We start from the raw sequence: 26,669 nt of genomic DNA, 5'->3' as shown, positions 1-26,669 counted from the left end.
ATAATAGATAAACTCCTCAGTGAAAAGGGTCATCAAAAAAAATCCCAGGAAGAAGGTGATAAGAAAGGCACTTCCACCAAGATCACACACAGCCTCTTACCAAATTTCAATGATCTCTAAATTATAGGAGATCAATACCAGCATATACGATAAGATCCTAGAAAGATATCTCCAGCTCGGGATGATCAGAGTGGTGGATGGTCTCAATCGGTATGCCAATACAGGATATATGGAAGGAAGAAGGGACTCACATAGTGTAAAATCCTCAAGTTTAATACGAAGTAAAAGGAATTGCACTTACATCAAATCAAAAGATATAAAGCATCCAGTAAAATAAGCCAGCCGGTGATCTGCCGTGCTGGTTCCAGGTATCACGGAAGTTCCAGCGCATGCGCGAACTGAGGCGCAGAGATGGTTCCAGCCATCGGGAAAGTTCCTTCAAGCACTGCGCAGGTGCAAACTTGCTGACGGAAATCCCCGAACGGCGGCCGGCATCCAGGGCGACGTGGACTTAGAGGAAAGTGGCCAGTCGGCCTCACGTCCTCGCTGCGCTCGGACGGCTCGCTTCGCTCGCTCGGCCTCCTGGCTCTTTTTTTAACATCCTCCAATCCACGGGGATGTTAAAGAATGAGCCTGGATGCCGGGCGAGGTTCGGGGATTTCCGTTGGGAAGCTTGCGCCTGCGCAGTCAGTGGAGGAACTTCCCCCGTAGGGGAACATTGAGGACAAGTCACCGGCACTCAGAAACAAACAGCCCCTATCTTCCGGGTCAGATCACAAAGCGCGGTGACGTCAGAACGTCGCCTCCCTACATTTGCCATGTAGTTGCCCACCCCATTAATTTGTTCAAAGCTTCTTGCAAGGTTTCCACATCCTGCGGAGAAGTTATTGCCCTGCTTAGGGTTATGGCTAAAACCCTGTTAATTTTTTTTCCTGTTTAAAGCGGGAGTTCACCCATTTGTGTTTTTTTTCCTCTTTTCCCCATAGCTGGATGCTCGTTTTGTCTAGGGGAATCGGCTATTTGTTTTAAAATATGAGCAGTACTTACCCGTTTTCGAGATGCATCTTCTCCGTCGCTTCCGGGTATGGGTCTTCGGGAGCGGGCGTTCCTTCTTGATTGACAGTCTTCCGAGAGGCTTCCGACGGTCGCATCCATCGCGTCACTCGTAGCCGAAAGAAGCCGAACGTCGGTGCGGCTCTGTACTGCGCCTGCGCACCGACGTTCGGCTTCTTTCGGAAAATCGTGACGCGATGGATGCGACCGTCGGAAGCAACGGAGAAGATGCATCTCGTAAACGGTAAGTACGGATCATATTTTAAAACAACTAGCCGATTCCCCTAGACAAAACGAGCATTAATCTAAGGGGAAAATGTGTTCTCCATGGGTGAACCTCCGCTTTAAGTCTCATTGGACAGCTACAGTATAATCGTGCCCCTTGACTTCATGGACTCCAGGGTGATTGCACTGTCCACCCCAATGTAATCATATGCTTTCTGCTAACTGTTTCAGTTTCGGGTGTTTTTTGCAGATATCACCAGTCCACTTTCTGTACAAAAAACATACCCCACCTTGTAAAACAGACTACAATCAATATTCCTTCCTTCTCATATTTCATTTTGCACTTTATTTCGGAATATTTTGTATGCTAAGTGGATAGTTTCATGATTTTATTACTAACTATAATTCACTGTACAATGCATTTGGGAATTCAGGGGATTAAATGGTAAAATGTCTCCAATCAATTAGGAGAGAGTCCCGTGGGCGTAATATGATGGATGGCAAACGCAGCTTCACATTTCTTCCAAATAATCGCAGAGATTGTCATCAGTTCATTCTTTCTTGTTAATCTGCATCAATATTTCATTCGTATTTTCTCTGCTGTCAGAGAGAGATGGGAAATTTATTAGACTATTGAGTCTAAAATACAACCGATAGCACATAACAATGTTTAACAGATGGCAAATATTGAAGAAAAAGGTTCCATAGAATGAGCCATACAATCAAAGCATAAATGTATCTCCAAATTTTCTTTATATCATTTATGCCTCTGTGATGGATCAGAGCCGCAATGGGGCTCAGGTTGAATATCTGCTGCTGCTCCTAATTATAAAATGTAGACGCACGTGCACGTCAGAAGTAATTACACTGAGTCCGTTCAGTTCAATCACCTCCTCATCTCTGTTTATCGTGGGCGGTGCCCAACTTTTATACACACAGGGCCAGATTCTGAAAGGACTTACGACGGCGCAGCGCCATGTACGCCGTCGTAAGTCCGAATCCGACCCGTCGTATCTATGCGCCTGATTCTTATGCCCCGTACACACCATCACTTTATTTGATGAAAAAAAACGACATTTTCTGTGAAGTAAAAAATGACGTTTTTGAAACTTCAATTTTCTTTTTTTTTTCAAATAACGATTTTTTTTATTTTCAAAAAAGGTCAATACAAAATGTAGCAGCATTTCAAGTGTAAGATAAAAGAGGTAATACAAAAATTCCAGCTGAATGTGCTTACACAGCGGCTTCATTCTTGGTTATACAATCAGTAACGTATAAAACAACTAGGTAACAAAGAGGAGAGGAGGAGAAGTGAGAGGGTAGAGTAGGAGAAGGAGATAGGGAAAAAAAGGGGGGAGGTAAGAGAGAAAAAAGAAAGAGAAGGGGGGAGACAGGGAGGAGGGGGGGGGAGCAGGCAGGAGTGTCGGGTGAGGTAGTTTACCTTGGTGGTCTGTTGTCGGCTCACGGCGGGTCCTCCACCGAATGCCACCTCTCCCAGACCAGGTCATGGTCCTCCAGCCTATCCCGAATCCTAGCTGTCATTTTTTCCATAAGCTCTACATCCTTGACCCTAGCATAAAGGGCTTCTTGGGGTGGGGGTATTGGTTTCTTCCAATAAAGTGCTATCAGGCACCTCGCAGCTGTGGTTATGTGTCTCAGGAGTTTCTTATAGGGTTTAGCTATGCGGGGTTGGGATAGGCCCAGTAGGAACAGCTTCGGGGAGAGGGGTATGGGTGCCTCCACGAGGCGGGTCAGGAGCTCTTGCACCCGAGTCCAAAACTGGACTATCAAGGGGCAGGTCCAGTAGATGTGGAACAATGTGCCCCTGGCCTGGTTGCACCGCCAGCATCGGTCAGAGGTGGAAGGATAAATCCTGTGGAGGACGTCTGGGGTCAGGTACCAAAAGAACAGCACTTTATATGTGTTTTCCTTATAGAGGGTGCAGATCGAGCTCTTGGCCGCCTGCCTCCAGACCGCCCTCCACTCATCCTCTTCGAGCTCCCCTCCCAGCTCCCTCTCCCAACGGAGCATGTAGGTGTGTTTGCCTTTAGTTTGTAAGGGGTATTCATTTAGAATTTGATAGATATCTGATATGAGGCCCCTGCGGGCTGTGCCCTCGAGTATGATACGCTCAAATGGGGTCGGTTTTGAGAAAAGGAGCCGGGGGGCTATCGTGTGGGCGTAGTGGCGGATCTGTAGGTAGCTGAAAAAAGCTTGTCGTGGAATGTCATGTTTGGCTTGGAGCTCAGTGAAGGAGTGCAGGGTGCGGGATCTGGGGTCTACTAGGTGACCAAAGTGAAATAGATTTCGCGATGCCCAGGGCCATGACATCTGGTGGGTGAGACTCGTCGGTAGTTTAGGGTTATAAAGGAAGGAGGTCAGCAGGGAGCTATCAGACGTGAGTCGACAGTCTTGGGCTAGCCTCCTCCAGATACTTTGCAGCTGCCGCATGGAGCCCAGCAATCGCCCGGGCTCCACCGTCGCGTTCGCGTTCCATAAGAGATTATTGGGGTGTATTGGGGCCAGCCAAATCTTTTCCACCTCCGTCCACCTGTTGTAGGACTTCTGGGGAAACCATGATGCCACCGCTCGGAGTTGTGAGGCCTGGTAATATTTGACCAGGTCTGGGAAAGCCAGACCTCCCTCGGTACGCGCGGCCGTCATGACCGAACGTGGGATCCTGTGGCGCTTGTAGTTCCACACATACCGGAGGAGGTCCGCTTGTAGGGCGCGCAGGTGGGCGCACGGGACCGGGACTGGTAGGGTCTGGAAAAGGTACAGCAGTTTTGGCAGGATCACCATCTTTATGGCTGCTATCCGGCCCAAAAGGGATATCTGGTGAGACTTCCATTTATGGATCAACGCCCTTATTGAGCTGTATAGGGGGGGGGAAATTGGCCTGGTACAGGGATGCAAACTTCGGGGTCAGCTGGACACCCAGGTATTTCAGGGAGGTTCGCTCCCAGTGGTACGGGAAAACGGACTGTAAGTGCAAGGCCTCGGGTCCGGGCATGTTAATTGGCATGGCCATAGACTTGGACGTGTTGGTTTTATAACCCGAGAGGGCCCCGTAGCGTTCCAGTTCCCTTTGTAAGTTGGGTAAGGAGATGCGGGGACGCGTCAGTGTCAGAATGATGTCATCGGCGAAGAGGGAAATTTTAAATTCCCTTCCCCTTACTGGGATACCCCGAATATCCGGGTTGCCGCGTATCGTTGCTGCTAGAGGTTCTATGCAAAGGGCGAAGAGGAGGGGGGACAGAGGGCACCCCTGGCGAGTGCCATTAGTAACGGGGAAGGTGGATGAGGTGGCAAAGGGAGTTTTCACCTGTGAGATCGGATTAGTATAGAGGTGTCGGACCGCCTGAAGGAAAGGTCCCCCAAAACCCATATGTCTTAACGTGGCGAGCATGAAGGGCCAGCCAAGGCGGTCAAACGCCTTTTCTGCGTCTAGGCTCAGGAGCAAGGACTCCGAGCCCTCCCTGCGCGCCACGTCAATTAGGTCAATCACCTTTCTCGTGTTGTCTCCCGCTTGGCGGAGGGGGACAAAGCCCACCTGGTCTTTATGGACCAGGGAGGGTAAGACTACGTTTAAGCGGAGGGAGAGGACCTTCGTAAAGATCTTAAGATCTGAGTTCAGCAGGGCTATTGGCCTGTAGCTGGCGCATAATGCGGGGTACTTGTCTGGTTTAGGGATAAGGGTGATAAATGATCGCTGCATGTCTTGCGGGATGGGGGTTCGTTGTAGAAAGGCGTTGAAGAGCTTCGTCATATGGGGGAGGAGTGTGGGGAGGAAGGTCTTGTAATATTCGTATGGGAACCCGTCTGGGCCCGGGGATTTGCGAGCGGGTAGGGCCTTAATGGCCAAGGTCAGTTCCTCTCCTGTAATGGGAGCGTTTAGGGAGGCCAGGTCCTCCGGCTTTAGCCGAGGGATGCCCGCCTGTGTCAGGTATTGTGTCATCCTATCTAACAGGTCGGGGGAGGGCGGGTTATGGGGGATTTCTGGCTTGTTATACAAGTCCGCGTAAAATGCTGCGAATGCATCCGCAATACTTTGAGGGTGTGATACAATATTACCCGATCTGTCCTGGACCTGGTGCGGGGTGGAGGCGAGTGTGCGGTCTGTTAGTTTCCTCGCCAATAAAGCTTGCGCCTTGTTGCCCTTGTCATAATATACCTGTCGTAGGCGAACTAGGGCTTTCTCGACTCGACCCAGCGCCAGGTCCCGGAGTGTTGACCGTACCAGGGCAATACGTTTAAGGAGCATTAGGGCAAGGTGAGGTCTGCAGGCGAGTTTCTAGGGTTCGGAGCTGCGTTTCCGCCTGCTCTCTAGCCGACTGAGCGTTCCGTTTTAGGGCCGAGGAGATGGCCATGCAGCGTCCTCTGATTACCGCTTTATGCGCGGCCCACAGAGTGGCAGTGGAGATGTCCTGTGTGTCATTTTCGCTAAAGTAGAGTTGGAGGGCAGAGTCTATTTCCATTTTAGAGGGGGTGTGCTTCAGAAGGAAATCATTTAGACGCCAGTTATAGGGCCTACAGGGTGGGGGCGTTCAGGTCAAGGGTCAAGGTAATGGGGGCATGGTCGGACCAGGAAATGGGCAGAATCCGTGCTGTATCAGTAACACGTAACGTGGTGTTGTTTATTAGGAAATAATCTATGCGCGAGTGCGTATGGTGGGGGGATGAGTAAAATGTAAACTGGCGGTCCCCTGGGTGAAGCGCCCTCCATGCGTCAAACAGAGCATGCTTCCTCGTTAGCTGGCGGAAGAGCCTAGAGTCCCGCAAGGCCCTTGCCTGCGAGGCCCGAGGATTCACCACCAGGCGATCCCAGGTAGCCGAATGGGGTAAATTAAAGTCCCCTCCTACTACCAATAGGTCGTGGGGGGATCTGGCCAGGCGGGCAAAGACCCGACCCAGGAATCTGTGCTGATGTGCATTGGGGGCGTACAGAGTGCATAGGGTTATGTCCCGTGAGTGCCATGTTCCCCGCAGGATAATGAAGTGGCCTAGGGGGTCTATGTAGGAGTCTGTGCAGGTGAAGGGGGTGCCCCTTTTTACCAAAATTGCTACCCCTGCTTGTTTCCGTGAACTAAAGGCCTGATATATTAAGGGGAAATATCTGGACGCGAACGCAAAGGAGTCGCCCTTAGAGAAGTGCGACTCCTGTACCATTACGATCTCCGCCCCTGACTGCCTAAATTCCCTAAGTGCCAGATGACGTTTCCTGTTGGAGCTATAGTTGGGGGCGGTGGACATGTTTGTGTTTCACCTATGGTGCTTGTAGTGTCCAGCAGTGCACCAACACCTTTGCAGCCACTGTGCTATATGCTGGGTGTTTGGTGTGCTCTTGTACCTTTAAGAAGGGGTGGCTCCCCTTCAGTCCACCTGCCCCTATCTATCCATTAAAATGCATGTGCCTCCACTGTGGGGACACTCATTGTTTAGTGTTAGGACCACAGATATTACAGGGTGCCTTGGCGCGGCTCTGTGGCTCACGCATGCGTTTGCAAATGCGTGCGGACTAGACCCCTGTTTTTAACGCATAGTGTTAGACAGGTTAATTGGTTGTCTGCTAGCTGGTCGGTAAGTAGGCTTGGTTTTTCCCTGGGCAATCCCCAGGTTTTTGTTGTTATCTATTTTAGCCTTCCAATGCTACTTACTGCGATAGCCAGCTATAGATGGGGGCGGTGGACATGTTTGTGTTTCACCTATGGTGCTTGTAGTGTCCAGCAGTGCACCAACACCTTTGCAGCCACTGTGCTATATGCTGGGTGTTTGGTGTGCTCTTGTACCTTTAAGAAGGGGTGGCTCCCCTTCAGTCCACCTGCCCCTATCTATCCATTAAAATGCATGTGCCTCCACTGTGGGGACACTTATTGTTTAGTGTTAGGACCACAGATATTACAGGGTGCCTTGGCGCGGCTCTGTGGCTCACGCATGCGTTTGCAAATGCGTGCGGACTAGACCCCTGTTTTTAACGCATAGTGTTAGACAGGTTAATTGGTTGTCTGCTAGCTGGTCGGTAAGTAGGCTTGGTTTTTCCCTGGGCAATCCCCAGGTTTTTGTTGTTATCTGTTGGAGTTGAGCCCGTGGACGTTCAGGGATAGTAACTTAGCCATACTGTGGGTGGAGTGACCGTGGTTCATACTTAGCTGGAGTCAGGTGCGTTGCATTTGGTTCTGGGAGGGCGAGTGGAGGAGCCGCCGGGCCGACAGCCACCTGGACGCGCCGTCGGGTCCTGCCTGCGGGGGAGGGGAGAGAGAGGTGTCTGAAAAGAAAGAGAAAGATGAGAGCAAAAGACCATAAAAAGCACACATCAACATTCAACAACGGGGGCCCGAGTGGCCTAGGGGCCCTCGGGTCCCAACAGTTCCTTAAGGACCTCCCGACCAAAATGTCCAAAAATGTGGGTCGGGGGGGCAAGGGGGTGGCGTGGAGAGATTCCACTAGGGGGATTGGGAAGGAAGGAACTCTCAGGCTATCAGCCATGGGGGGGGTCCGTAATCAGAAGGGCAGCCTCTACGGTGTCTCGTCCAAGACAGGCCCGATGTGTAGCGTTAAGGTAGGGCTGGGGCAACCGGGGGGTAAAGTAACAGAATAACAACAAAAATAAGTCAAGAGGGCTTCATGTAGCTTTCTGGGCGGCTCTTGTGGCCAAGGCGGCCGTCTCAAGTGGGGCTGTGCCTGGGGGATTTTCGGGCAGGGTCACGTCCCCTGGGGCGTCTGGGCGGGGGGACTCTCTGCCAGACCACTGGTGGAGGGGGCGGCGTGGCCACAAGGTCCCAATCCGGCAACTGGGGGACGGGGATGTCCAGGGTTCTGCAGAAGGCGTCTAGGTCCTCCGGGTAACGCAAGGTGGCAGAGCTCCCCTGGTGGGTGGCGGACAAGCTAAAGGGGAAGCCCCATCGGTAGACAATGTCTCTGTCCTGTAAGGTACGGAGCAGGGGTTGTAGTAGCCGTCGTTTCTGCAGGGTGATCCAGGAGAGGTCCGGGTAGAGCTGTAATGGGTTGTTGTGAAAGATTAAGTTGCGAATGGGGCGTGCTTTACGCATTATAGCTTCCTTCATCGGGTAGGAGTTTACACGGCATATAACATCCCGCGGTTTGGAGGCAGGACCCTTTGGCTTAAGAGCTCGGTGGGCTCTATCCATCTCAATGGGCTTGTCAGCTGGTGCGCCCAGTATGTCGTTGAATAAATTCTGGAGGGTCAGCTGGAGGTCCTCCGCCCCGTCGACTTCGGGGAGACCGCGTATGCGGATATTGTTGCAGCGCCCCCTATTGTCCAGGTCTTCAATGTGCCGCTGCATATCCCTGAGCATAAGGTGATGGTCTGACGCCTGGGTTTGGGTGCGGTGAACCGCCAGTTTAGTCTCTTGTATCTCCTCCTCCGCCATCTCCACTCTGTCAGCTAAGTGTTTGAGGCCTGTGTGTAGGGCCTGTATTTCAGTGCGGCATGTCGCCTTAACATCTTCAATCAATTGTTTGAAATCCTCTTTCGTGGGGAAGGCCTGCATATAGGACTGCCATGGCGGTGGAGGATATTGGGGAGCTCCTCTGGTGTCGGTCGGGTTATAAAGTGGATCGGTGGGGGACGGTCGGTGGCTGGAGACCGATTCTGCATGCCTTCTGGTCTCTAGGGGGGGGGGGGGGGGGTTGATGGGATGAGTCCAATGGTGCGGACCAGGCCTCAGCCTGATCCCCCAGTGAGGTGGGGGCCCCTCCGTGCCACGGGGTGCTATTGCTGGCCATGGATGCATATGAGGGGGGAGAGATCCCTCTCCGATCTCCGACCTCGGGTTGGATGGCCTGATGGATCTGTCCCCTGGCTGCAGGGGAGGTGTATTGAGGCCTAGCACTGGCTGAGACGCTGCCCTGCTCTGAGGAGCTCATGGAGGCCTGGGAGTTGGTGGGGGCTTGGAGAGCCGGAAAGTCCTCCCCGGTGAACGTGGGAGAGGGGGAGAGCTGGGCCCCGTTTTGGAAGTCCTGATCCGGGGCGGTGCGGAGCAGACGGGGGAAGGCCCCTGTACATTGGGTGTCCCGGTCTCGGGGGTCGGGGATGGTTGCGGCCTGTGCCGCATGGTCCGCGGCCGGGGGGCAGGGGTGCGGGGATCCACTCACCCGTTGCTGGGAGCCATCCGGGCTCTCGGAAAAGGCCGAGGTCCGTGATCGGGTCGGGGATGGCTCTGGATGGCAGGTCTGAGGCGAGCGAGGGGGAGATGTCCCTATGCTGAACGTGGCCGCGTCCGGCGCCATCTTGTCCCCTTCACCCGGCGGCATTTCGGGTGGCTTAAAGTAGCGCTCGAAGGTCGTGGAGGAGCCTGGCGGGGGTTGGGACGATCCCCGTGCCTTTGTGGATCTGGTGGTCCGCGATCCGCCCATGGATGGCTGCAGAATCCCCCGGTTTTCTGCCTAAGTGCTGCGGGCTGGAGAGGAGCTCTCAAGGGATGCTTCCTTCCAGGCTGGCTTCCGGTCACGCCCCCGAAACTTCAATTTTCAAAGACGAAGTTGCCTACACACCATCGTTTTTCTCACAATGTTCTAGCAAAGCGAGGTTACGTTCTCACCACTTTTTCCATTGAAGCTTGCTTCATAAGTAGCTTCTAGGCATGCGCGGGTGAAAAAACGTCGTTTTAAACGAAGTTTTTTGCTACACACGGTCAATTTCTGTGAAGTAAAAAATGACGTTTTGAAAAACGACACATAAAATCGAAGCATGCTTCAATTTTTTTTGGTCGTTTTTTACAAGACATAAAATGACGTTTTCCCCCACACACGGTCAATTAAAGTGACGTTTTAAAAAATTTCGTTTTTTTTCATCACATAAAGTGATGGTGTGTACGGGGCATTCGAATCAGTTACGCATAGATATCCATTAGATCCGACAGGCGTAAGTCTCTTACGCCGTCGGCTCTTAACTGCATTTTTTTTTTGACCGCTAGGTGGCGCTTCCGTCAAATTCCGCGTTGAGTATGCAAATTAGCTAGATACGCGAATTCCCGAACGTACGCACGGCCGACGCAGTAAAGTTACAACGTTTACGTTAGGCTTTTCCCGGCGTATAGTTGCCCCTGATATATGAGGCATAAGTGCGGCGTAACAATGTTAAGAATGACCGTCTGTCTGGTCTGGATGTCCTCAGGGTAGTATTCCTGGGCCGGGGTAGTCCAAACTTTGTTCCGCTGTCCTGGAGGAATAGCTGGATAGACAATCGGCTGATGATGGTTGCTCAAACACCCCCAATCGCAAGGAGAAAAAAAGAAGAAGAGGTGCTCCTCATAGTGTAAAAAATGATTTAATTCATAAAAAATATCCAAATTTCCACAAAAGTGACAAAATTCAGTAAAAATTCCAATAAAACCAAATAAAACTATCAAAGTCACACATGTAAGGAAAAAAGCAAACTGAAAAAACTTGGATACCCTGGATAGGTGTATGGAGTATTCCAAAAAAATGCAGTGGAGATGCAAGGATCAATCACCCTACCGGTTTCGTCTCAAAAAGACTTCAACTGGGGTATGGCCGTCGTTCCCACGTCGAAATTTGAAAAAGTTATGTCGTTTGCGTAAGTCGTCCGTGAATGGGGCTGGACGTCATTCACGTCGAAACCAATGACGTCCTTGCGACGTACTTTGGAGCGATGCACACTGGGAAATTCCACAGACGGCGCATGCGCCGTTCCGCAAAAACGTCAATCACGTTGAGTCACAGTAGTTTTACATAAAACACGCCCCCCTGATCCAAATTTGAATTAGTCGGGCTTACGCCGGCCGATTTACGCTGCCGCAACTTACGGAGCAAGTGCTTTGAGAATACAGCACTTGCCCGTGTAAGTTGCGGAGGCGTAATGTAAATCAGATACGTGAATCCGGGCCATAGAACGATAGAGTATATGTCACTACTACTATGCAAATGTAATCAGTCTAAAAGCACATCTTAATTGGCTGGAAGAAGAATGCAGGAACTTGATGTCCGAAGCTTGCTATTTCATCACTTCCTCATTCATTCAGTGCGTGGGCAGCAGGGTGTAGTTGCCATTGCTAGTTCCAAAGCAAAGCCGTAAAGCTGTATGCTATATAATAAGTAAGGAATTGAATAGAAACATGTATACACATAAGACAATAGGCATTTTTATGATTATCATTATGTTAATTACATTCCTTCACACCTCGATCGAAATCCTACAGCCCTGGGGACATGATTCCACTTTGTGTGCACCAGATACCTTTGCAAAGCCAAATTTTTACCTTGTAACAGTAGTGGTGATATCATCACTGTACATGTTTCAGGGCCATGTCTCTTCTTCAGAAAGAACCCCAGAGAAGGGACAAGACCCCAAAGTATGTCAGTAAATTGGAGGTACTTTACCATCTAGGATGCAATTTTGGTCACCCTTCTGCTCCAGCTTTGGACATTATTTTAGATTCTTCCACTTGGTCCTCCCAGTGTCCACCACAAAGTATCCATCTTGACTTGGGACCTCTCTGGCTACATAGTGAGAGTATCTGCGTTACTTACAATTCTACTTCCTTCTCTCCTCTTCCTTTCTCTGTCGGGGTCCCCCAAGGTTCTGTTCTTGGACCTCTCCTATTTTCAATCTACACCTCCTCCCTGGGTCAGCCTCCCACGGCTTCCAATACCATTTCTACGCTGACAACACTCAAATCTATATCTCTGCCCCTCAATTCGCTCCTTCATTCTGCTCGCTTATTACTAATTTACTATCAGATATATCAGTTTGGATGTCACACCACTTCCTCAAACTCAATCTATCCAAAACCGAACTAATAATTTTTCCTCCCCCACGTGCCTCTTTTCCCGATCTGCCTGTCAAAATCAATGGCACAACTATAAGCCCATCCCCACGTGCCAAGGTCCTAGGAGTAGTCCTGGACTCTGAACTCTGCTTTAAGGCCCACGTCCAATCACTGTCCAAATCTTGCCGCCTCAACCTCCGTAAGATCTCCAAATACACCCCTTTCTAACCAATGACCCCACAAGCTCCTAATTCACTCCCTGGTCATCTCTTGCCTAGACTACTGTAACTCCCTTCCCATTGGCTTATCTCTGCATACTCTATCCCCCCCCTTCAGTCCATCATGAATGCTGCTGCCAGACTCATCCCGCTACCAACCGCTCTGTATCTGCTACTCCTCTCTGTCAATCACTCCACTAGCTTCCGCTCACCCAACAAATTAAATTCTAAATACTAATGACTACCTACAATGCCATCCAAAACTCTGCCCCCAGCTACATCACTGACCTAGTCTATAAATACCAACCTAATCATTCTCTTCGTTCTTCTCGAGACCTCCTGCTCTCTAGTTCTCTCATCACCTCCTCCCATGCTCGTCTCCAGAACTTTTCCAGAGCCTCTCCAAGCCTATGGAACTCCTTACCCCAATCTGTCCGCCTATCTCCTTCTCTATTAGCTTTTAGAGGATCCCTGAAAACCCTCCTCTTCAGAAAAGCCTATCCTACCCACAACAACTGTATTTTCATTTTGTCCATCTGATCACCCCCCCACATCTACTACCCTTTGTTCCACTTGACACTCCCTTCTAGATTGTAAACTCTAACGAGCAGGACCCTCTGATCCCTCCTGTATTGAATTGTATTGAAACTGTACTGTCTTCCCTGATGTTGTAAAGCACTGCGCAAACTGTTGGCGCTGTATAAATCCTGTATAATAAGAATAATAATCTGTTGGCATGGCCTAGGATTCCTTGAGATGATTTGAACTGATGATATGTGCTGACCAAGTCACTTAATTATAAGTGCATTTAATCTGCTTTTTCAGAACTTTCTGTACATTTGGAGTATACCTGTTATATGAAAAACATGGAGGTCTTTCTGTACAATTGGAATAAACCAGTTATAGACAGATAGAGACAAATTGAGGTCTTCATGTACAATTTAAGTTTACCTTTCATATGAGAAATATGGAGGTCTTTCTGTACAATTGGAGCCCACATATAAGAGAGAATGGAAGTTTCCTTTGCTGATTTTATTGAAAAACACTGGATCAGTGTGAAAGCCTAAACTAGCTTTAAAATTATAGTAATGGCAACCTCCATAGTTCTCCTTGTAGAAGTTTCCGATAAGCATAGACTGTAGTTTTGAAGCCCCCTTCCTTGAATTTAAAGACCATCTCATTGATAACAGTGGTCAGTTGGTGATTGAGTGTGGGTGGTTTGTTATTAAAGTACCCAGCCTTTACCTTGACCTGCCACTCAGATGGATATGGGACTGGTTTAAGAAGGCCGACAAGAACAATGATGGCAGGATGAACTTCAAGGAGGTCCAGGATCTGCTGAAAATGATGAATGTAGACATGAGCGAACATCACGCCTATCGCCTTTTTCAGGTACAATATAATTTCTTGTAACTCCTAAGTAGAGATGAGAACTTTTGAAAAGTTTGATCAGTTGTGGTTTTCAAGCACCTTCGAAATTCTACATTTCAGAACCGATAGTCCCATTGAGAATCCAAATCAGGCTTCAAAAATGTGTATTACAAAGCAGCAAGTTATACAATAGTGTGTGGTATGGTTTGGCAAGCTCCTGGCAGCTCTGCCTGATGAGATGATTGGGCCAAAATCTGGTAAAATTGAGATGCAGTCTAGGATATTAGTAAGGTGACCAGATTTTTAAAATGAAATCCGGGGACATATTTTTTTTTTTACTAGTAATGGCTGCAATTAGTGACTCTCTGCCCGTCGCGCGCTCACAGCCTGTCAAGTCTTACTCTCCGGGCCCCGGCTACTACTGGGTGGGGAGCGGAGGAATATCACTCCTCCAGGGAAGGCAAGAAGATAAACAGGCGGCTGGCCGGGATCTGAATCAAGGCAGAAGAACATGCGAGCGGAGATGAATGGGCAAATGTTCATCAGAAAGGGGCACAGTTTAATGGAAAAAAATACACCCCCCCCCTCTAGGCTAGTAGGAGCAGGGGGGGGTGTAATTCAGATTTTTTTTTTTTTATTCTGCACTGACTGTCTCTGAAATTGCCCTAGCCCCTGTTCAAATCCAATCCGGGAAAAAAACTGGGGACAGACTTGGTTCGGAGACAGGGTCCTCAATCCAGGGACAGTGTCCTCAATCCGGGGACTGTCCCCGGAAACCAGGGATGTCTGGTCACCCTAATATTAGGTGTGGGATTTTTGGTATTGTACTACCCAGTAGAGACGAGCTTGGGTGTCCTCTGAACTCATCTCTAACCGAACTCTGAACTCGCACTATTTTTTAACTCCAATAAACCTGCCCTGGAGCCCACATAAACAAAGAGGCAGGCTTCAGAGCCCATTCACATCTAGGCGACAAAACGCCCGACGCCGGACGCTTGTGCCGCTAGAGGGGAGAATTCCCATTGCTGTCTATGGAGATGGTTCACATCTCATAGACGCCGTACGCCTGTCGCCTGAAAAAAAGTCCCGGACCCTTTTTTTCAGGCGGCATTGGCGTTCGGCCATACAAAGCAATGGCAAGGCTTTGTAGAAAAAAAAAAAAAAAAAAAGTTACACACTCGCGGCAAAATACGCCTCGTACGTGGCGTATCTTGTCGCGGAGGTGTGAATGGAGCCTCAGTGTGGGAATGACCCAGCCTGTAGCTTATTGGTGTAAAAAAAAAAAGCATGAGGTTGGAGTTCAGCTAGAGATGAGTTTGGAGGAAGAAACCCAAGCTTATCTCTAGTACCAAGGGTTTTACCTCAGTAGCAGCTCCTGTTGGTTCATAAAGTCCTTACTTGTAAACCGTTCTGAAAATGTTGTCCAATGGGTTTTGATGTACTCAGTTCGTAGCTGTAGAAATACAGACAGAAGCAACGGAAGAGGAAGTCATTTAAAAGCTGTTATCACTCTTGGGGTGGTCAGGCAGAAGCAGAAGAGGCATAAGGTAAAAGAAGAAGCTTCCTCAAAATGGGAAATCAATAAACCCAAATCATTTGTGAGATTCGGATTTGACTTAGGACATCCAAATTCCAAATTCATGATATTCGGTCCTTGGTGGAGCAATAAAATGAGTCCCACCCTGCTCATGTTCAGTAACCTTCCTCAGGACCTGTGTGAATAGGCTTTAGACTTGTGTTGAGGGCAACAGTTTTTTATAAAAGGCTTCTAAAATCATTTAGAATTCATTGAGTTGGCCTCTTTCCAACCTGCATTGGACCTTCAAGTAGGTTTTGCATTCCCTTAGGCCCCGTACACACGAGGAGACATGTCCGATGAAAACGGTCCGCGGACCGTTTTCATCCGACATGTCTCCTGGGAGCTTTTGGTCTGATGTGTGTACACACCATCAGACCAAAATCCCTGCGGACAGAGAACGCGGTGACGTAGAAGACACCGATGTTCTCAAACACGGAAGTGCAATGCTTCCACGCATGCGTCGAATCAATTCGACGCATGCGCGGGATTTCAGGACGCTGGTTACACGTCATAACCAGCGGACATGTCCGATTAGGTGTACTAACCATCGGACATATCTTAGCTTGCTAAGAAACTTTTGTCCGCTGGAAACCTGTCTGCTAGGCCAGGAAACCTGTCCGCTAGGCCGTACACACGGTCGGACATGTATGGGAATACAAAACCCATTTGAACCAGAAAAAGACTGTAAAGACAGGCACATTACTCTTGTTATGGGTCAATGAAAAACATTGAAGACATCGAGTCAGCACAGCAGCCAGGCATGTAGAATTTTCAGAAGGTGGTTGTAAATTGTGGGCCTAGTACCTCTTCCTTCACATGTTTGCTTTACCCTCAAACCAACATCTATCCCTAAAGCTCAAATTAACCCCTAGGCCTGAACCTTAACATAACCCCAAGACACAGATGGTCGCAGAGATGGGGATGAACCCAAGCACCTCCCTGGCACTGCCCCTGGATCAGGGTACCACCCCCTGCACACACCTATGTTGAGCCCACTCTTTAAATCCAGCGTGAGCCTGCTCTCCTGCTCCCCTCTAAATGTTGCACCTGGGGCAACCGCACCAGCTTCCCCCATGCTACACCATGGGGTGGGGGATTTATTAAAATACAACTTTAAAAGTGAAGTTGCTCTTTAACGCATAGCTATAAAAATGACAGAAATAGGTTTATCCAAGATCTGGGCCCTCTTACAGCCATGGGCCACTCAGATTTTCCTATAAGGAATTGATTTTTCCATATCTCCCAGTGGTATGTGCTGAGGACTTAACATGGCCCTGTAAAAAAAGATGATATCCCGTACTTTGTAGAGCTTGACTTGGTAGAGACTTTCTTTCACTACCTGTTGTGTCTCCAAGAAAGAAAGTGAAAGGGAATCTCGGCAATTGGACACAGACTGCAAAAATAGGTTGATAGGGGTTTTAATCTTTCCTGATACTATCCAAAGAAAAAATTATAATTTTTGTTCAAACCTTCCAACTTTCTGTGATGAGAAGAGGAACAACTTATAGCACAAGTTATGTAGACAAAGGACACACCCTGACCACACCCCACAGATAGGGGGATCACAAATAATTGATATGCTAAAATTATTGGTCGAACCTACAAATGCCTTGTATGACCACTACTTTTCCAATATACTGACTTTTAAAAATAATACATTTATTAGTTTAGAGATGAGATGAAAGGTTTAGTGTAGTATAACACTTCTTGGGGCAGATTCATCAATAGATACGACGGCGGATCTCCTGATCCGCCGTCGTATCTGTGAGACCCGACGGTCGGATCTGTGAGATCCCACCGTCGGAGCTATGCGACTGATTCATAAGAATCAGTTCCGCATAGATCTCCCTTGGATCCGACTGGTGTAAGTGACTTACACCAGTCGAATCTTAGGCTGTAATCTCCCGCCGGCCACTAGGTGTCGTCGCGATTTTTTACCCGTCGCATATGCAAATGAGGAAAACCGCCGATTCACGTCCGTACGCCCGCCAGTCGCTCGTTTTCTACGTCGTTTGCGTTCAGGTTTTTCCGGCGGATAGCTACCCCTGCTTCTATGAGGGGTAGCTAATGTTAAGTGTGGCCGACGTTCCCGCGCCGATTTTTAAATTTTCTACGTCGTTTGCGTACCGCGATCGGGAATACCGATGGCCGCAAACGACGTACCCGCCGCAAACAATGACGTCGTAGCGACGTCATTTGGAGCATGCGCACTGGGCTTTTTCGCCCCGGCGCATGCGCAGTTAAATCGGCGCGGGAACGCGCCTGATTTAAATTGTACACTCCCCCTAGCCGCGGAATTTGCATTCCGCCGGGGGGAGTTAGGATCCGACGGTGCAGTTTGCGAGGTAAGTGCTTTATGAATCATGCACTAGCCTCGCAAAATTGCGCCGGCGGATCGTAAATCAGATAGATTACGCGGATCTAAAGATCCGCTAATCTATCTGAATCCGGCCCCTTGTATTTAAAGTGGAGGTTCACCCTATAAAAAAATTCTAACAATACATCCAGCCCAGTCCTGCATATAAAATGACACTGACCTTTTTTTTTATTTGCCGTAGATAGCGTTTAGCCGTGGAATTCACCGCGGCTTCCGGGTAGGGAATCCCGCGGGAGTGGGCGTTCCTATTGTTATGCCAATTGATTGACATGCTAAACGATGGCGCACACAGCGCGTCACGACTTCCCGAAGGAAGCTCGGGTCGGCTCGGCTCTATTCCGCGCCGGTGCGCAGGCGCCGAATAGAGCCGAGCCGACCCGAGCTTCTTTCGGGAAGTCGTGGACGCGCTGTGTGCGCCGTCGTTTAGCATGTCAATCAATTGGCATGACAATAGGAACGACCACTCCCGCGGGATTCCCTACCCGGAAGCCGCAGTGAATTCCACGGCTAAACGCTATCTACGGCAAATAAAAAAAAAAGGTCAGTGTCATTTTATATGGAGGACTGGGCTGGATGTATTGTTAGAATTTTTTTATAGGGCGAACCTCCACTTTAAAGAGTAAATTGTAATGAAGGTGTATACAGGGGGTCCCCAAGATACGAACATCCGAGTTGCGAACGACTCCTACTACTAGTGAGGAGCTCCAAGAATCCTGCACTCCACCCTTAGCCATCCTTGCACATAAACGCTGAAAAACAACCTTATTACCTGCCTGCCTGTTCCTCTCCATACCTTGCTGTGTCCTGTGCCTGTATTGCGGCGATCCCGCACACCCGTGGCCGCTTCCTGGCCTGTGCCTTGCTGGGGTAAGACATCCTAGCCTGGCTGCGAGTTAAGGGGCCCCCTTCGTCATCCTGCCTGCCTATCCACAGGCCTGGTATGATCCGGTGGCCTGCCCGTCGTGGCCGCGGCCTTGTGCGGCCTAGTGAAGCCTGCAGATCACTGCTCTTTCCTGCGCCGCTGTTCCGACTTACAAACAAATTCGACTTGAGAACAAACCTACAGTCCCTATCTTGTTCATAACCCGGGGCCCCCCTGTACATTACACCAAAAAGCGGGACAACTGAGGAAAAATTAGGAGACGAGGGATCTAGGTACAGAAGAGGGACAGTCCCTCGAAATGAGGGACATTTGGGACCTATACATTCACTCTCATACTCATGAAATGCTTTGTTTCAATGTCCTCAGATGGCCGATAAATCAGAGTCTGGCACTCTGGAGGGGGACGAGTTTGTTTTGTTCTACAAAGCTCTGACACAGCGTGATGAGGTCCTGAAGATATTTCAAGACTTCTCCAAGGACGGCAAGAAGTTGACACTGCTGGAGTTCGTGGACTTTCTGCGTCAAGAGCAGTTGGAGTCTGAGAACCCGGAGGAGTTTGCCATGGACCTTATTGCTCGATATGAGCCTTCAGAGACCGGTGAGATAACAGTGACTATGGGTGCCCTCACACTGGCAGTTTATACTGTGCCCAGATAGGGATCACCCTCTTGGTCCACTTTGTGTAGTTTGAGTGCTCTGTATCTTGCTCGGGGACAGTTGTAAGAGGTGGTCCCAGCCCGGTTTACTTCAGTGTGAGAGAAAACCAAACTCGAGTACAGAGCTCTCTGTAGATCACTTAGCAAAGGAGCAGGGATCGCTCATTGGCAGAGGTGATGATGTAAGTGTGCCTAGAAACACTTGCTTATAGCTGTTTTGCTTGTACAGTAAAACCTTGGTTTGAGAGTAACTTGGTTTGAGAGCGTTTTGCAAGACTAGCTAAATGTTTTAATAAATTTTGCCTTGATATACAAGTGATGTCTTGATATAAGAGTAGCGTCATGTCACAACTGAGTATAAAAAAGAAAAGAGGAGCCTCTAAGTGTAGCAAGATGGTTACATTTAATGAAGGTACAACATTTAGCAACTTATTGCTACACTTAGGCCCCGTACACACGACCAAACATGTATGCTGAAACTGGTCCGCGGACCAGTTTCAGCATACATGTTTGGTCATGTGTAGGCGCGAGCGGGCCGAATTCCAGCAAACATTTGCCCGCCGGGCCTTTTCCAAGCAGACAAATATTCCTGGACGTGTTTTAAAACCGTCCGCTGGAATCCTGCCCGCTCGGACATGTACGGTCGTCAGTACAGACCTACCGTACATGTCCGAGCGCCCGCCGTCCCTCGCATGCATCGAATGTCTTCGACGCATGCGTGGAGGCCTTTAAATTGCAGGCCCGCCCACGTCGCTGCGTCATCGTCGCGGCGGCGACGCGGACACGCCCCGCGTATTGTTTACGCGCGGACTTCTGTACGATGGTTAGTACAGCCATCGTACAGAAGCCCTCTGGCAGACATGTACGGTGAAAACGGTCCGACGGACCGGTTTCATCGTACATGTTTGCTCGTTAGTACCCGGCCTTAGAGGTGCCTCTCTTCTCTTTTATACCCTGTAAAAAAAATGCTTAGATATACATGTGCTTTGAATTACAAGCATGTTTCAGGAACGCATTTATGCTCGCAAACCAAGGTTTTACTGTATCTTATATAAGTATAAGTATATGCAGTTAGGTCCATAGATAATTGGACACAGGCACAATTTTCGCACTTTTGGCTCTGTATGCCACCAGAATTTAATTAAAACAAAACAATCCAAATTCATTTGAAGTGCAGACTTTCAGGTTTAAATCAAGGGTTTGAATGTAAATATCACATTTTAGGAACTGCAACCGTTTTTATACACAGTCTCCCCATTTTCAGAGGCTCAAATGTAATTGGAAAACATTTATATAATCATAAATAAAATGTAAATTTTTAACCTCCGCTAGCGTCTGAGAAAGGGTTAATAACGCCGGCAATGCGCTGCTACAGCAGCGTATTGCCATTGATTTCAATGGGCAGGAGCGCATTAGCAGCGGTGAGTTCACCGCTGCTAATGCGCTCCAAAGAAGCTGCTGGTGGGACTTTTTCTGACGCCCTGCCAGTGCACCACTCCATTGTGAAAGCCCTCAGGCTTTTACACTGGAGTGTGAGGAGCACCAAAAGTGGAACTTCCGCTTAATCCACTCCTCGCCCCCTTAATTTTTTTGGGGGGGAGTGGGGGCTTCAGGAGGAGTGGGACTAAGACGAATAGTCTAATCGCCTTTTGGCAGCCCCTCCCTGTAGGCGATCGCCTGGGACACGTGACAGGTCCCAGGCGATCGCCTGTCCAATTGGATGGCGCAGCGCCGCCCGGCCGTGAAGCCGAAAGATGTCACGGTCCGGTGCCCACACTTAGAATGAAGACGCCGGCCGGAGAGGGGGTAGAGGAGCGGAGCCCCGGCCGGCGCGTCGCTGGAACGTGGAGCAGGTGAGTGTATGTTTATTAAAAGCCAGCAGCTACACTTTTTGTAGCTGCTGACTTTTAATAAACATTAAAAATTACTGGAACACCCCTTTAAGGGAGGATTGCAGGCGCTATTTTTAACGCTATAGCGCCTGAAAAACGCCCTCAGTGGGAAAGGGGTCTAAGAGTACAATAAAAATCACTTTGATTCTGTTATTGCTGGTCTACAATTTGAACAGGACTTCGGGGCATTAAGCATGCAATATGAAAGTGGTATGCTGATCTGGTTCTCTTGTAGTGTAGATTTTGTGTCATCCCAAGCTGAAAGACACCCTTCCAGTTTGTGCTGCTTTTTTTGTATGTTATGCCACGTACACACGACCGTTATTCATGTCATGGAAAAAAATGTTTTTCTCAACGTGATTTGTCGTGATTCCTCTCAAGCCTGCCTTGTATACACACGTTTGTGAAAAAAATGCTCGAGCAAAGCGCGCTGACGTACAACACGTACGACGCCACTATAAAGGGGAAGTTCCATTCGAATGGTGCCACCCTTTCAGCTGCTTTTGCTAATTTCCACCATCTCATAGCTTGCTTCTGAGCATGCACGGTTTTTCTCCCTCGTTAAAACCTACACACGACCACTTTTCACAACGTGAAAAAGGACGACGTGAAAAACGGCGAGAAAACATAGAGCAGGTTCTAAATTTATGACGGGCATTTTTCACGTCGAGAAAAATGCTCTGGAGCCTACACACCACCGTTTTTCACAACCAATTTAAAAAAAAATTCTCGTCATGAAAAACGGTCGTGTGTACGCGGCATTAGTCATTCATGAGTTTCTTTAAGGAAAGCATTTCCCATCTTCGAACCCCAGATGACACAGTAGTATTATACAATGCCATGGGTCAAATATGTCAAAAGGTCAAGCGATTGTTTATCTTTATTAACATAGTTTGGGTCCAGTGTTTGACAAAGGCTCCTCGAAAACAATTGCAATAGCTTAAAATGTGTACACTGCCTGGCCAACAGTTTCCATTGTTCAATATTGCACAATAGCATCTATTTCCCCATTTTATCAAATCAAATACTAGTCATGTTCAATTGTGCGCTCAGGGTTTTCAGGGCAACTGATCATGTGACCAAATGCCAGCTGTATGTATGCACTAAGGGCACACTAAAAATCACTTAGCTTCTGTTATAGCTGGTCCACAATTTCCTCCTTGAACAGGACTTTCAAGCCTTCGAACGAAAGCGGTATGCTGATCTGGTTCTTTTGTAATGTACATTTCATGTTGCCCCAAGAAGACCCCCTTCCAGTTTGTGCTGCTGGCTAATTTAGATTGTTTGTTAGCCATTTTCACATGGGTTTTAACACGTTCTACTTCCATCAACTCTTTACATCAGTTTATTTTGAGGGAAAAATTTCCCATCTCCGAATACCAGAGGACAATGTATATTCATCCATGCCATGGTCAAATACAGTGGAACCTTGGATTACGAGCATAATCCGTTCCAGGAGAATGCTCGTAATCCAAAGTACTTGCATATCAAAGAGAGTTTCCCCATTGAAGTCAATGGAAACGAAAATAATTAGTTCCGCATTGACTTCAATGTCATGCAATATCGCATGTGGCCAGAGGCGGGGGGGTGCCGGAGAGCCTCGAAAAAACAGCCGGAAAGGACCGAGGACAGTTCGGCTGACCTCGGCACACCTCGGAAAGACTCTGTTGACGAGCCTTTCTGAGGTTTGCCGAGGTCAGTCGAACTGTCCTCTGGCTTTTCCATGCATTTCGGAACGGCCCCCCCAACTCAGGCCAAAAGCGGTACTGCACACCGCTTTGGCCTGACTCCTGCTCGTTTTGCGAGACAACACTCGCAAACCGAGTTAGGATTTTTAGAAATATAGCGCTCGTATTGCGAAACGCTCGTTAACCGCGTTACTCGCAATCCGAGGTTCCACTGTATGTCAAAAGGTCAAGCTACTGTTTATGGTTATTGACATAGTTTGGGTCTAGTGTTTGACAAAAACTGGCCATATGACCAAATGCCTGCTTATGCAAGGCCACCAAGCATCTAAACCAGGGATAGGCAACCTCAGCACTCCAGCGGTGCTGAAACTACAAATCCCATCATGCCTCTGCCTCTAAGAGTCATGCCTAAGGGTCTTTCAATGTCTCATGGGACTTGTGGGACTTGTAGTTTCACCCAGAGCTTTTTTTCTCAGAAAATAGGTGCAGGAACTCAATCACGACCCTGTTCAGATTTCACAAACAGTAGAAGGGTATTAAAGGGGCATTAAATACCAGGATTGCATTACATACAGGGTGCAGAGTTCAGGGGGGTTACACACAGAGTGCAGATCTGTCACTTGTAAACACAGAAACCAGACTTCTGTGTTTACAAGTGATTGTGGTGAGCAGGCACCAATGGGTCTGAGCCAAAGGTGGTGGAACTGAGTTCCCCCAAGTTCCCCCTGAAAAAAAACCCTGGTTTCACCACAGCTGGAGGGCCGAGGTTGGCTACCCTTGATCTAAATCCTTTCAGCAAAGGTCAGGTGACAAATACCTGGGCATCTGGTCACATGTCCAGCTGTGAGAGATTAGGGTAGCAGGCATTGGTGTGCGCAGCCTATTGCATTAGGGTGTGCACTCCAAAGCTCAAACACATATGGTACCGATCACTTACTGTGTTTATTCACAAAGGAAAGGGGCCGGTAAATTATATATTTACCGGCCCCTTCCCCCACTCTTTTTAAAACTTCCCCAGTGTGTGCCAGCAGCAGCAGCAGCCTTTGGGAGAGAAGAGGAACGAAGTGGCAATCTGCACTGCACAAGGTGATTCGGGTGTGCCCAGGCACACCTGGCACACCCTGTGCGCACGCCTATGGTAGCAGGGTAGATTTATGGAATTAGCAATGTGTCAGTTGCATCTGTATGTTTCCTGGCTTTATTTGAGCTAAACTGAGACAAGTTCATTAATGCAGATATATTTCTGCTTTGTAGCGAAGAAGCTCCACGCTCTGAGCATTGACGGCTTTCTCATATATTTGTTGTCTGCGGAGGGATCCATATTTAACGTGAGCCACACGCTGCTCTACCAGGACATGACGCAGCCACTGTGCCGCTATTTCATCTCCTCCTCCCATAATACCTACCTGATGGAGGACCAGCTCCGGGGGCAGAGCAGTGTGGAGGGCTACATCCGGTGAGTGATAGTACACCCGTTTCCTTTACTGTCTGGGGTCACAGCATGTTGTGCCTTTTTTCCACTTCAGAGTCATTCGGCTGCATCCTATGCTATCATACAATGTAGGTGAAAAGCTGATCCATTACATTTTTTGTGCTATAAACAAAAAAGAGAGCGACAATTTTTCAAAAAATATATATATATATATTTTACTTTCTGCTATAAAACACAACCAATAAAACATTTAGGGCCAGATTCTCGTAGCCCCGCGTAACTTTGTGCGGGCATAACGTATCTGATTTACGTTACGCCTCCGCAACTTAGACGGGCAAGTGCTGTATTCTCAAAGCACTTGCTCCGTAAGTTGCGGCGGCGTAGCGTAAATCGGCCGGCGTAAGCCCGACTAATTCAAATTTGGATCAGGGGGGCGTGTTTTATGTAAAACTACTGTGACCCGACGTGATTGACGTTTTTGCGGAAAGGCGCATGCGCCGTCCGTGGAATTTCCCAGTGTGCATTGCTCCAAAGTACGCCGCAAGGACGTCATTGGTTTCGACGTGAACGTAAATGACGTCCAGCCCCATTCACGGACGACTTACGCAAAGGACGTAACTTTTTCAAATTTCGACGCGGGAACGATGGCCATACTTAACATTGGTGCGCCGCACTTATGCCTCATATAGCAGGGGCAACTATACGCAGGGAAAAGCCTAACGTAAACCTCGTACCTTTACTGCGTCGGCCGCGCGTGCGTTCAGGAATTCGCGTATCTAGCTACTTTGCATACTCAACGCGGAATTCGACGGAAGCGCCACCTAGTGGTCAACAAAAAAATGCAGTTAAGATCCGACGGCGTAAGAGACTTACTCCTGTCGGATCTAATGGATATCTATGCGTAACTGATTCTAAGAATCAGGCGCATAGATACGACGGGTCGGATTAGGACTTACGACGGCGTACATGGCGCTGTGCCTTTGTAAGTCCTTTCAGAATCTGGCCCAAAGAATTTCTTCATCAATTTAGGCCAATATGTATTCTGCTACCTATTTTTGGTAAAAAAAAATCCCAATAAGCGTATAATGATTGTGTAACGGTCACCACCGTTTACGATTTCCATTCCATCAACCACGACAGCTTATCTGACACTCCAACCATCCAACAGACATCAGACACGATCCATCCAATTTCCCAGAATAAACGAGACATACGCTCTGTTCTCTGGTTTTAAAATGTATGAACGCTTTAATGGAAAATTCTCAGGTTTTTATACAGTTACAAAGCATGCTTCAGTAGTTACAAGGAAAATGAAACTCTCACCCCCAGCAACACACAATGGGGCTTCAATACACCTTCAGATGGGCTAATTACTACACATTATTCAGACAGCCTGGCTCCGCCAAGCTGTTCTCACCTGCTTTATAATTCCTTAAGTCAGACGTCTGACCTTTAGACTGCAAACTCACAACACATATCTATCATCAATAGACTTTTCACACAAACAGTGTCATTAGCATCACACAATGGAATGTCTTAGGAGCAGACCTAATTAGCACAACAGAATGCAATCACAGCTTTCATCACTACAGTAGCAGACTTAGTTAGCACCTCAACAGCCTAGGTTAAACATTGAAGTAGACACTCTTATTGACCGGTTGGGGGTCAGCATTAACCAAACTGTAATATTCCAAGATATCCTGCAAAACATGAATTGACCCTAGACTCAAGAGTCATTAGTGACGCTGGCACAGGAGTACCCCACATCCTTCAAAGGTCTCTGGGTGTCACGGGCCATTCCATTACAGATTGGTTTGCATAAAACTATGGGATATTTATTTATTTTTTGTTACTAGTTATGGCGGCAATCAGCGACATACAGCGGGACTGTGATATTGCGCTGGACAAATCGGACACTGACACTTTTGTCACTTTTTGGGGACTAGTGACACTAATATAGTGATCAGTGCTAAAAATATGCACTGTCACTGTACTAATGAAACTGGCAGGGAAGGAGTTAACATCAGGAGCAATTAAAGGGTTAACTGTGTTCCTAGCCTGTGCTTGTGTACTGTGGGCTAAGTGCTTTTACTAAGGGTAGGCAAAGATCTGTGTCGCTGCTTTGCATTACATTATCAGTAAGGATACAATTATATTTACATTATTGTTTACATATATTATTACCCATCATTGGTGTCAGTGGGAGGAATAGTGCCCCATCATTGGTGTCAGTGGAAGGAATAATCCCCATCATTGGTATCAGTGGGAGGAATAGTGCCCCATCATTGGTATCAGTGGAAGGAATAGTGCCCCATCATTGTTGTCAGTGGGAGGAATAATCCCGTATCATTGGTGTCAATGGGAGGAATAGTGCTTCATTGCTGATGTCAGTGGAAAAATAGTGCCTCGTTGTTGGTGTCAGTGGAAGAATAGTGCCCCATTGTTGGTGTCAGTTGAAAAATAGTGCCTCATTGTTGGTGTCAATGGGAGGAGTAGTGCCTCATTGCTGATGTCAGTTGAAGACTAGTGTCCCATCGTATGTGT

General features: G+C 48.3%; 1 protein-coding gene across 1 annotated transcript in view; it reads left to right on the top strand.

Moving 5' to 3' along the window:
* Window positions 1–26,669, top strand: part of PLCD4 (phospholipase C delta 4) — a 100,809-nt gene that overhangs the window by 49,197 nt on the left and 24,943 nt on the right. Inside the window, exons 6-8 of the mRNA XM_040358180.1 lie at window positions 13,510–13,639; window positions 18,824–19,055; window positions 23,948–24,149. Coding sequence (XP_040214114.1) covers window positions 13,510–13,639; window positions 18,824–19,055; window positions 23,948–24,149 — 564 coding nt within the window. The remainder of the gene's footprint in view (window positions 1–13,509; window positions 13,640–18,823; window positions 19,056–23,947; window positions 24,150–26,669) is intronic.

Source organism: Rana temporaria, chromosome 6, assembly GCF_905171775.1.
Source record: "Rana temporaria chromosome 6, aRanTem1.1, whole genome shotgun sequence".
In the NCBI taxonomy this organism is placed as follows: domain Eukaryota; kingdom Metazoa; phylum Chordata; class Amphibia; order Anura; family Ranidae; genus Rana; species Rana temporaria.
Note: the sequence above shows the minus strand (reverse complement) of the source record. Positions and strands in the feature narration are given on the sequence as shown.